The following is a 13,078-nucleotide window of genomic DNA, read 5'->3' on the forward strand; positions in this document are numbered from 1 at the left end:
ACACACTAGGGCAGGTTTCCACTCGACACTTATGCCGAGTTTCTTATTGGCCTGTAAAGGCTAAATTGCTTTTCCGTGCTCCTCTAATGCACCGGGGGGCGCTCCTTGGCGCGACACCACAATAACGAAGAGGTCAGTCGGAAAATAGAGCATCCATCCCCACCCCCACTCACTCAGCCGCTCAGGCGCAGGGAGACTGATGTCAACTGTCTGGGGTATCTCCGCAGGCTGGCTGGGCTCTTGCTCAGGCTCGCCGGAGATGTCCGGACGATAAACAAAGTGGCTCTTGGGAAACCAGGATGGGGTAGGGGACAGGCTAAATCTGACCCCAGCCGCCCCCCCCCCCAAAAAAAAAAAAAAAAAAACCCTCTTTCACACACAATCACATTGACAATGTGGTCATGGCTTGTCTCGACGTACGCAGAAGGGCTAAGCATATGGATGAGCATACTGGGATAGGGTGAAGGTGGTCAGGGGGCATTGAACTAGCCGTGCCTTACAGTACATTTTAAAATGAGAGCCTGATAGCTGTGTGTGGGGGGGGGGGGGTGCTCTTTAAATCCCTGGCAGGAAGACAAATCTCACTGCCCCTTTTTTCCCTGCTCCTGGGCTCTGGCTCTAAATTTAGCCTCGTTTTCCACTGGTGCCGCTCTGGGATTATTAGCCCCACTTAACCCCCCCTGGCAGAGGGGCCCCCTTTCGGTGAGGGGCCCAGCGACTCCATGTGACGGAGAGGATGCTCAGGGCCCAAGCGGGAGCTTCGTCGGGGCATCGAGCGGAGGGCAAACTAACCTGTCCGGGTGAATATTGTTCATGGGTGGAGGTGGGAGGGCAGATATATCTGCAAAGCTTTTGTGTAGCCCCCCCCCCCAACTTTGCTTTTATAGACAGCCTGTACCTGGGCTGCAGCCCACCTACTGATAACTGAAGTCCAGATTGCCAGCTTTACCCAACGTGTGTCCAGATCAGGGCTAACGGGACAGAGCCCCGGTTCTAGGTTCTAGGCATTACGGGCTGCTTCGGTTCCGGTTCTACAGACCTCATGGTAAGTGCAAAGCGCCAATGCAGCATCACATTGGTCTGACCCGTGAGCCAGTTCTGGCCCACACATGCAACATAGTACTGATAGTCATCAGGTATCGGAGATGTCCGTTTCGGGCCTCTGCCTTTCACACGTCATCATCATGGTAGATGCTCTGACAAACATGGCGGGGGGGGGGGGGGGGGGGGGGGGTTGGATGCGTTCCCTGGGGCTCATTACGACCCATGTGGCATTTCTTTTAAAGCTTTATGAGCTGATAGACACAACTGGCACATTCCTGCCATTTGGCCACGCGCTCATTATATTTGCCATGACGCGCGGATGGATACCGCCGAGTCACCTGCCCCCCCCACCAAACACCACAGAACATTCCAGATCGAGTCTGAACCCTGTGATTGTTAACGCCCTAAACCTCCTGATAGCACTGGGTTCTGAGAAGATTTCAGCTTGAAAGCTAATAATAAAAGGCAATTCGAACAAAGTATCATGAAGTTGCATTAAAAAGAAACTAAATTTTTAAAAAGATCAATCAAACAAAGTACAACTAGCCAAGCACCTTGGAGTTTCCCTTAGCCACTGTATTATATATGCAGTCATGCAAAGGTCCATCACACGTCGATTCCTTAGCTGTGTGTTCCCATGTCTGTTTAGATGCTTCATGAGGATCTCACCTGTGTGGACCTGCCTGTGTGCTTCAAGATCATCCTCCTTTGGAAACTGGGCACCACACTGGTCGCAGACGATGGCTTTCGCTCCAGCTGTGAGATATAAAAAAAAAAAAAAAAAAACACAAGAGCAGTGCTCAGAAAATGTTTCCTAAAAAGGCTCATAGGTAACAAGCCAAGCTGACAGAAAAAAACAAAGAAACAGAGTGAAACCAAGCGCTGAATTGGGAAAGTAGTTGAATCCAGACAAAAGGGTTAAACTTTGCATATTACCAAATCAACTTTCCGTTTAAGAAAAGGACATCAATCTGAATGAACAATAAGGGACTTGGGGATTTTAAAAGTTGTCAATATCAGTCTGTTGAACTGAAAAACCTGCAAAAATTTTGGCGAGATTTACTTATGATGGTCACTGGCAGTGACCACGCTGGCCTGAACCCACAGTAAAAGCTTTTGAATTACAACCTGGGCACCATCTGCTCCGCTGTCTACCGGGAGTGAAAAGGGAATGTGTAAATTATCAGCTTTACTGCGGGTAAAAGCAAGCACTTCGGCGGACTCCCCGCACCATCACCTGCGCCGGTTGAAGGCGCGGCGATCGGAGTTCTCTGAAAACCAAACCAGAGGTGTTCTCAGTATGGGCGCCAAAGGTTACGGTGCCTTCGGCTAGCAAAACAGGAAGCCGGTCGTCAGACGGAATGCTTCATCGAGACAAAATTATTCATTTTTCTGTGTAGCTGTTTTCAGTTTCAATGTGTTATTTTGCATTGAATAGGATGACAAAGAAAATCACAAACGAATTAAAAACACAGATCAGCAGACAGTACGCAGAAAATAAATATTAACATTTTGTTTTTATCTTCAGATAAAATCATTCAGCTTCTTTTCTTTTTAAATCCCTTTGCTACTATGTAATAAAGTATATGGCCAATATGAACCTGCATTCTCTTCCTGATTTTACCACGATCAGAATTTGCCCTTTTTTTCCTTACAATCATAAAAAGCTGAATTTGTAATAGTTAACCACAGAATAAATAATTACAAGCTTATGCTATTGTTCGGCGCTAAAAGCTACTTTTTTTCCCCAGTCGCCTAATGAATTCGATCATAGCGTACGCGGCCAGTTAGAGTGCATCGGCGTGAATGACACCCACTCAATACGTTGCTGAATCAATTGGTACCCTGACCTCTGTAATGTGTAAAAGGTTGACAGCCAGACGAATCGAGGCCCAAATCAAAGTCTTCGCAAGTCGATATGGCGTCGGCTCGCGTGCTAAACTCAAGAAAAAAAATAATAAAAACATTAACTTTGAGGGGAAAGAGACTAACATTTTGTTTCAGATATGTATGTGCTTGTCTGCTTGGTACCAAATGACGGCTGGGAGTTGGGGGGGGGGCGGCGGTTTGAAACAACCCCCCCCCCCCACGAAGAGAAAGGGAGGGAAAAAAGCTAGTCCAACACCAGCCAGGCCACCTGTGTGGACCGGAGCAATAAATTAAGAGAATTAACACATTAAGTGGCAGCGTGAGGCCGGCTTTGCGAGCGCATGAGACACAAACAGCGGCCTGTGCTCGCTTCATTATGCCTCGCCGGCGACAGCAGCCAGCGGCCCAGCGGGGAGTGCGTTTTAGCAAAAGTAATGAAATTAAAGTGATAAATTTTACCCCCTTGCTTTGATCAATAGCTGCTGTCTTGTTAGCCAGAGCAAAAGAACAAACACCTCTCTTAGGCCGACAGCCCCCCCCACCCACCACTGTGAATAAACACATGCATATAAACACAAGGAAAGTGCACTGCTGTGTACAAAAAGGCACTTTGAGTTAAGGATACCTGCCACTTCCCCTGCTTTGGGCCCAGGGGGTGCGGAGGCACTGCCACGTGCTGATGAAAACCACCTTCCATCCTTTTTTTGTTGCGTAACCCAGTGGCACAGATTTTGTTTAAAAAAACACACATGCACAACTGTTTACTGCCAGGTGGAGATAAGTGCCTGTGTCCAAAAAAGTACATATCTAATAATGCAGAATTTTTTTTTGGTGGGGGGCAGGGGCGGCGGGGCTGTGAATGCAAGGTCACATGACTCCACAGAAAGGTGGCATTAGTGGGGGGGGCCACGGCAGGGACATCATTACATCAGCCTCGCGAGTTAAGGCACTTTCTCCTTTCCTGCTTAAGCGACATATCTACCGGCACAGATGATGCCACTCTTATGCGCACCAAGATATTACTAATTAATTAAAAAAATGAGAAACCCGCTTCAGGACACCGACGTTACCAAAACAGAAAACAGCTTTGCCACTCAGCGAGCTTGCACAAACGCGTTATGTAAGAAAGTACACTCAGTACGATTAAAAAAGAAAAAAAAAAACAGCTAAAATCCATAAAAAATAACTAACGCCGTCAGAACAATGAGTACAGACTCCATGCTTGCCCGGATTTTCCCCCCCTTTTAGCGGTAACACGCCGTGCTGTACAGTTTTATTTACAGTACTCTGTTATCAGTCACAGAACAGCACGCAGCCTGCCAATTTGAAAGGACAGCCCAGAACACCGGGTTCCCTCGCCTGAGCAGACGTCTGCCGCGGACGCCGTGTTTTTCAGTTGCGACAATAACGGCGCATTACGTCCGGCAGGCTGTGAGCCACTGCCAGCGCTAACTGGAGACTGAACTCTGACACAGTGCCTTGGTGGTCAGAGATGTCTGCTTTCCTGCACTGCGACACGGAGCACCAGAACGCGTGTTTGCGGAACAGAATCCAGTAAACAACGCTCCTGTTTTAAGGGTGCCCACCATGCCCTTTGCCATCCTCTCCCCCAAAGAGTGGTTCTCCCTTTTATTCCCATGATGCACTGGCAGAATCCCTGGCCATCAAATTCCAACATCCAGGAGCTTCCGAGGCAGGTCTCTTTTTTTCTTTCATCTCCGCAAAGCTCTGACTCCTCACGCAAGTTCCTATCCTCACATTAAAGGGAGCCAAACGCCACTAGTGCTGAGGGTGGACTGGGCCGGCCCCCTGCAGTGTGATACCCCTACCGCCCCTCCCCCCATGTGGCAGAGGTCACACGCGCACCCTGGCTATCTGCGTTACCTTGCCACAACACGTAATGTGCTTCCTGAGGTGCTCGCTGCTTGTGACAGGGGTTCAATAAGTGTAGGAAACAGAGGGCAGCCCCCCCATGGAAATGCCATGGTAAGCGTGATGCAAGTGTGGAAACGAGGGCCCGGTCCAGCCCCCGCCGCAGCAATCCTGGCTTAAAACCAGCTTATTCTCAGACATAATCAGTGATCAACTGAGTTAATGGCAAAAACACATGCAGAACAAATAAAGAAAAAAGAAGAAGCCATATAAGGGCACCATTAGAGATTTTGGGCTTCATTAAAGTGTATTATATTGGGCCCCCAACCCAATTATGTTCAACATTTTACAGAGCCCCTGTCACTCAGGAACCCTTAGAATTATCCTAACTGCCCCCCCCCCCCATTTATGGCACCCCTGGTCAGGTGACACTGTACGGTAATAGCAGCTTTGTCCGCTGGCCGTGAAAACACCAACGGAAGAAATGGAGTCATCCGGTCCCTGGGAGGGGGGGGGGGGGGGGGGAGACGGACGGGTAGGCCGCCGTTTCATCTTCTCAGAGCCTGGAATGGGGTGAAGAGGAGGCTGTCACCGTCCTGCTTTTACCACCTGGATGAGAAAAGCCCAGAGGAGACTGAGGTACTAAACACCCTGGGCCTGACAGGACTCCACTCTATAAAACACCACTGGGGGGGGGGGCACGCGTATACTAATGCCGGCGTGTTCAAAGTCGAAGGATCCGCTAAACTTCACCCTGGGACGCCTCCCCTGGCTGTCAGTTAGGGTTTGATAGCCGCTTGGGTTGGCTGCGTGGCCCGGTTGGCTCAGAAGAACCTCACGACCCAAACAGCGGCCCCCTCCCTCCCCGCCAAAAACCATTCCTTTCTACAGCAAACCATTAGACACTGCAATTGACATCTCTTTACTGTGCAATAAATGGCTTTATTGCTAATGAGCCTGGGTAAAAGCTTTGGCGGGGGTGGGGGGGTCTCGCTTCCTTTTTATTTTGGGGAGGAGTGGGGTGCCGAACACTGGGATGGGGGGGGGGGGGGGGTGGGGGTGGTGAAGGTAACGTTTCTCCTCTGACCTTCGCCGAGACAGGAGGGAGCAGCAAGATCACTGTGCCCCTGATGTGCCACGTAGCCTTCCGCAGGATGCTGTCAGAAAGGCTAGCGGGCTGGTACAGTCTAGCCCGGGGCCCCCACCAGCCAACGACACCGGGGTGGGGTGGGGGGGCTGCATGTGTGTGCTTTCACCGGCAGTCAATAACCTGTAAAGATTTAGTATTTAGGACCCATTATTTCCTCCTCCTGAGTCACACGTTGTCAAAGGCGCTCCTTGGTTTACTGAGCTCTCTGGCCAGAGCCTGGGAAGGGGGGGGGGGGGGGTGGCAAGTCTGTCAACAGGACAACCTCCGGGACAGCAAATGTGACAGACAGCGAGGGGGTGGCGGCAACATCGATCCGTCTCCCCTTCCTCAATAAGCAGCCGGTAGGCTGGCTCTCGGACCCCATTAAAAAAAGGTCCCCGCAGTCCGGCGGGGCCCTTAGTGGCCCCCCGCTCGCTTCCATGCACGCCGCACGCCCTTTAAAGGGGGAAGAAAGTTCTCAGCAAAGAGGGATTTAACCGGGATTAGCTGGGGGTTGACTGCTACATCATTCCCACACCCCGGACTTGTCTTCCCTGGGATCAAAGAAGCAGGCCAACAAAAGAAAAACGACACGGGCGGGGAGGGGGGCAAACAACCAGGGACCTGGCCAGGCAGAGACAGTAGAAAATCAAAAAAAAAATGGGGGAGAGAGGGGAATAAAAACAGGAAATGCTGAAAACACTCACAATTTAACTGCAGTCAGGTGCCTTGATTTATGTTGTTGTTTTTGTCCGATGCAATCTCCCCCCCCCCCCCCCCCCCCCCCCCGCACACCCACTAGGCCGGCCTATAAAAGTTACCACCACCAAGTTCGAAAAAGAAAAGAAAAACCGTATATCAATCATGCCAACTGGATATTAAGCCGAGGGCTTCGTTACACAAAAGGCAGCGGACTCCGCTGCCAGCCGCTTCTGTCATCTGGCAGATAACGAAAACACTGAGTTTACGTGCTATTTCCATTAGGTCATGTGTTGTTCAGATGATGGTGAGTAACGAGTACACCCCCCTCCCTCGAGAGAGAGAGAGAGAGGAAGAAAAAAAAACAGTTTCTCCCATAAACTTCCTCAGAAAAAAAAAAAAAAACTGTAGAGCATGACAGTTCATTAACTCTCCGTGCAGCGTTTTTTTTTTCCTTTCCCTTAAATGATATCTTGGCATGCATTCCAGTGCCACCCTTCTTCCTGGTTCTTCTCCTGCCCCCCCCTCCCCCCCCATCCCCACACACCCAAATAATGATGCACCTCTGACAGGCCAGGCCAGGTCCAGGAAGTCCCCCTTTCACACATTCTCTCCGAAAGCCACCCGTCCAGTTACGCAATTATTACTCTCCACGCCTAGAGGCTGCACATAATCCGAAACGTACCTTTGCTGCAAATCAACAGGAAACTGGGGAAGGGGAGGGAAAAAAATAAGAATAAAAGTGCTTTTTGTGTGAGGAAAAACATTAGTATTCATAGCCATTTACTTGTCTGCACCGGTAATAACACAATATCCACAGACGCCTTTGTCGGGCCCTCCCCACTGGGGGCAGCAGCATAAAACGAACCCTCGTGCGTCTTGGCTACCTCCAGATGGCTTTGGGATCGCTTTTATCTTCTCTGCCTCCTACATGAAAGCACCATCGGCACCATCTTCGCCCGAGACTTTATTCTCTGCTCGCCGCAAATATGAAAGTTTCAAAGAGCATTTCATAAGGGAGCCCTTTTATAAATGGGACTCATAGCTTTTTAATCTGCGGTAAGAAATTGATCTGAAAAACTTTCCTAAAGCTATCGTTCAACTTACATAATGCAATAAAAGCTTCTGCCTTCGGAGGGTATTTGCTTTTATTGCCGCGACATGAGAGACATGCCGTTCCTTCTGGTTATCGTTGTGATACTTAACAGATCCCGTTATCGGCGAGAAGTGACCCGGGGAGTGCAATCGTCTGATGTCCCATAATCTGCGATTTCCTGGGGCTGTGGGGCTTACACTGGATCAGGGCCATGCTACATAGCGTCATCATCAAAAAAAAAAGGCAAAAAAATGGAAACACTTTTCGCAAAGCGAATTTCGCATGTTGTTCTGTGCTTCCGTCTCACCTCACTGCCTGATAGCATCTCCTCTGCTGTGGTCAGCATGCGCGCGTGTAGCGACGCGCTTTGAGCCAGCTATCGCCATATTCGATCTTTGCCCATTATAGACACGTGAGGTGGCCAACCATACCTCAGCCGCACCTCGGAAGGCAAGAACACGCCATAAACTTTTCTGGTTTGCCAAAAAGACTGAAAAGAAAGACAAACTGAATAGTCCTACTGATTCGCAGTGTAGCGGCACTGAGATTTCACACGAGAAGATGTGCTGTTTCCATGCAATGTGTTATGCCACATCAGCTGCAGCAAACCTACAATTTCAGTCCGATTAAACACAAGAAGACTTTTTTGAACCTGACAAATACATAATTTTTACACCAATACATGAAGCATGGCTTAAAATCCGACATCGGAGGATTATGCCAGATTTTGAACTCGGAGCGCCTCTCGTGGGAGCAGGTTCCCATGTTCCTGGGTTCTTAGAGTGCCGGCCATTTCGGAATTGACTTGGCCGCTCTCAAAGAGGTTTCAAGGGAGAATAAAAGAACCATCTGCCTGTTCCGTGGGTTCCACTGGAACTATCCATTCCTGGTGAAGCCCGAGGGTGGGAGGGGAGACATGTGGCCAGCACTGGTTATGATGTTCATGCTCTTCTCCGTACTGGTACAGGCCACTAGCAGTACCAGCTGGGAACAGACAGCTCCTCCCAAGACAGAAACACAGCGAGAAATGCAAATCAATGGGAATACATCTGGAAGTAAATGAACGAGCATTCCGCTCAGGCTTGGTAGCCAGGGCCAGATCTCAGTCGAGCCCTGGGTTTGTCAACCTCAACAGAGCTACTCGACGGGACCCGGGTAATGGCAAGGTTGGAGGGAGACTGACAGTACGGCTGTAGCAGAGACTCGGGCTCGGAACGAAGGTGTCCATTAACAGGTTGCAATTGACTCAGTTATGTCAGCAGCACTGCCTTGTGATCACTAGGGTGGAAGGATACTAGCATTAACACTATAATACTATATTTATATATTCGTACATGTTTAATATATACAAACCATTACTCATTGTTTACCATTATGTCTGATATTTACTTATCATTTACTCTTATCACTTGTGTGCTTTGCTGCTTCCATGACTGCCTGCACTCTAAACAGTCCAACATTGTTTACATTCACATTGTATATCAATGTTGTTATTCCTTGATTTTAGCACCGTGGTTCTGCAGAATGTTATTTTGTGTCACGGTATGCTGAGTGCATGTACATGGTTGGTCTGACATTAAAGCCCCACTGGAGTTGACTTGATTACATTATATATAAACACATAATATATACACACACAAATGAACACACACACACACACACACACACACACACACACACACACACACACACACACACACACACACACACACACACACACACACACACACACACAGGTTTGTAATATCTTTGTGGGGACTTTCCATTCATTTCTATGGGGAAAACTCTAATCCCAACATAATGACTTTAACCCCTACCGAACCCTAATCTTAATCTACAGGTAACCAAATAAAATGATTTTTAGTTTTTTGATTGCATTCTTAGATCTTTGTGGGGACCTGAAAAATGGTCCCCACAATGTCAAAAAACAGGTTTTTAAATCACATTGTGGGGAATGTTTGGTCGGCTTGTACCAGACACTCTACAAGCACCCTACACACTTTCAATTTCTGCCTCCAAAAGCCGTGGGAGTTGCTCTCACACTCACAAACTGAAGAATTGCAGGTTCTCGAACCAGAGTACCGCAGCGTCTGCTTTTTACTGCCTGTTGTTCTGTAAGATGATCGATGCTGTCAGACATGCCCCGGACATAACCCACAAACATGCATACGCAGGCAACCCCCCCCCCCACACACACACACAATACGCATGCAGCCCGCAGGCACACACATGCGTACCCAGTCCTCAGGCACAAGCAAATGCATGCAGCCTACAAATACGCACACACTTATGCATGCGCAGACAGATGTATATGGACACATATGTGCGCAGCGCACATACACATGCGCGTGAGCACGAGCATATGCATATGAGCCACAGACACATGCATACACAGACACACACATAAGCACACAGCCTGCAGACACCCACCAATGGGTGCCCGATGTGTAATCCCTATTCAGTGGCCCACCACACCAGACAAAGTGGTACATCCACATGGATGTGCCCCCCCCCCACCCTGGCTGATGAGGGGGGGGATGGAGGGAGGGGGGGGTCCTGACAAAAACAAATCCATACTGGCCACAGGCTCCTCTCCAATCTATTTTCTGCTCAGCTGGTTTTAAATGAAGTTATTATGACTCATTAAAACGCCTGCAAGCTTGTGGAACTCAGCCAATTACAATTTAAATTTAGCCTCTCTTGCCCCCCACCCCAGTCCCCCCACCCCTCTCTCTCCTTTTTATTGAGACCACCCCCCCCCCCCCCGCCTGTACCACAACCCGCACCACAGCCGTTTAATGACTGACTTACAGCTGCTCTCCATACCTACGCCCATGAAAACAAACAGACCGTCCAAACAAAAACACAAATAAAACGTCCTTTGTGCGTTTCTGAAAGATTAAACATCTGATTTGTAAACAATTTTTTTTTTCTTTTTTAAATCAACTGAAATCTACTCTCAGAATCACCCCCTGACCATCGATGCCCTTTTAGTTTTCACAGGCTAAATTTCATGCCAGCTGTGGTTCCCCTGAATCTCCCATGTTTTTATCGGGAAGCCAATTATTTAGGTCATTCCTTTAAACACTTCATGTAATATGTTCAATGTTGGAAAACTGCCTAAAAGGATCAACTCTAGGATTTAGACCCTTTTCCCTTTAAAATGCTCTGACATGCAAAGAAACAGCATAAAATATTCAGTTGGCTGCGATTAACCAGGAGCCATATTGGTCTATAAGGAAAACCTATTAATGCGTTTCAATTTGCACGCAGCTCCACTGGGACCGGTTCTGTCCCATGAACCCTGCGTCGATACCAGAACCCAAAAACCGGTGTGGGATAAAACCTGAAAAGATGCATTATATTTATGGCATCAAGTAAGAAACGTTGGGTTCACAGAAAAGTGCTGGAGTGCCGACTGGCTGCTATCGCCCCACACTTCCTGCAGGTGGTGCTCTTACGGTCAGTTAATCCGCAAAGGTGCAAGGCTGCTGCGATCCATGGGATACGGGGGGTGGGGGGGGGGGGGAAGAGGCTAATAGTGACAACAAGTGACACAAACGTGGCCCAGACCCTCAGTGTCATTATCAATCCCCGACTCATTTACCATGTCGAGCTGAGCCACAAACAGCGCCAGGCACCTCTGCGGATCGAGTCAAACCCAGAGGGTCAGCCATGGAAAATTGGGGCGGAGCTGTATACAGTGCGTGGGGCCATAGGGGCACAAGCCCCAACCGAGAGCTGATTGGCCCTCAGAACTGTCCCCTCTAGTACCACTCAGTGACTGCAAGCATATCATTGGTTAATGATCAGGCCTCTGATACCCCCCCTAAAATAAAACCTAGAATTGCTTGTGCATGAGCGCTACAAGTAGCCCCCTTCCCTAGTGGATAATGGAATGATAGTAAGGCTGTGAAGACGTGACATGACGGGAGACGGCGTTCCCGCCATAAAAGCCTCTGGGCTCTTCGCCTTGGCAGGTAAACAGAGCCTGACAGAATGCTTTGTGACTACACCTGATCCTTACACAACCCCATCCCCGCTTACAGGAGCGCAGGAGCAGCATTTTAATTGTGCCCCCTCTTGCAGGGCCACCCACCCATACGCACGAACAAAAGGAACGGGGGCCCCTCCACATTTAAGACATGCTCGTGCGACTCTCGCGTGGAAGTCGCACTCACCTCCCTCTTGTTTCCGACACGGCGAGTCGATCCGCACCCTTTCAGCTACGCTTTTTTTTTTTTTTTTTTTGACAGGAGCTGCTAAGAGGGGGAAGAGGAGGAGGGAAGAAAAAAAAAAAGGGTGAAGTAAATCCAAAATTCAATCGCCTGTGTTCTGTTTTAGAAGGCACACAGTGTACTGTACAGCCCATAAAACTCCAAAACAGCCTCCAGACGCTGCTGCAATCACCCTCCATCAAAACACTTTGTCTCGCATACGAAAATAAGACCCAGCATTGAGCTGAATACCAAATCAGCCCATTAGAGCATAGGGCACTCGCTACTTAGCAACCAAAGGGATTTAAAGAGGCAATACCCGACGACAAAAGAATAAGAGCAAGATCTTTCACGGCTTTTCATGTGGCTCCTTTTAGCTTTTGGATTTAACTGTAAACATTCACAAGATGATGTTTAAAAGGAGAGGGGGGAGGACAAAACAGGAAAAGCCGAAACAATTAGAATGGTGTATCCCAAAATAACCCCGCTCCCAAACACGGCGCGAGCGTTATTTCAGAAGGGAATCGCTCCCGTCATAAATCATTGAAAATCAATGGCCTGACTTGAGTTAAGTAGTCTCTGGGAGAACATCTGAGGCTGAGGGAGTACAGTCATGTGATTAGATGAGACGGCTCGCGCTATTTTACGATGATGTCTACATTGATGCGGTCGCCACGGCACCGGCGTGGGGGAAATAAGGGACGAATGAGGGGATGTAGATAATGGATGTGCAAACGTGGCAAAACGATGCAAATGCATAAAAATAAATAAAAAGTGGCACACATTTTGATATGAATAAAATATAATATTGTTCAACATTTTTTAGATTATACAGCTGTCAACATAATTAATAACCCTCTAGCCAGAAATAAACATTTACCAAGAACACAATAAATATATACATTGTGTTGTGCCGAGTATTGCCAAAAATGTATTTCCACCATTAATAAATCACCAAAAAATGCATCCTCAGAATGTCAATGTCACTCGTTTCAATGGATTCCTGTAATCCCTGCCCTGACCCATGTGAAGGCCCCAACCTAATGCCTGAGGCAAAGGGGGGGTGTTTTTTTTTTTTTTTAGGTCAGATCTGAAATTTTCAAACAAAAAGGGATAAAAAGAAAATAAATTAAAAAAAAAAAATCAGGATAT

At 48.2% G+C, this 13,078-nt stretch overlaps 1 protein-coding gene across 5 annotated transcripts in view; it reads right to left on the reverse strand.

Moving 5' to 3' along the window:
• Positions 1-13,078, reverse strand: part of zbtb16a (zinc finger and BTB domain containing 16a) — a 91,453-nt gene that overhangs the window by 33,254 nt on the left and 45,121 nt on the right. For all 5 annotated transcript variants that reach the window (XM_023813612.2, XM_023813608.2, XM_023813609.2 and 2 more), the window contains exon 4: positions 1,714-1,800. In XM_023813612.2, coding sequence (XP_023669380.1) covers positions 1,714-1,800 — 87 coding nt within the window. The remainder of the gene's footprint in view (positions 1-1,713; positions 1,801-13,078) is intronic.

This window comes from Paramormyrops kingsleyae, chromosome 18 (genome assembly GCF_048594095.1).
Source record: "Paramormyrops kingsleyae isolate MSU_618 chromosome 18, PKINGS_0.4, whole genome shotgun sequence".
Classification (NCBI taxonomy): Eukaryota; Metazoa; Chordata; class Actinopteri; order Osteoglossiformes; family Mormyridae; genus Paramormyrops; species Paramormyrops kingsleyae.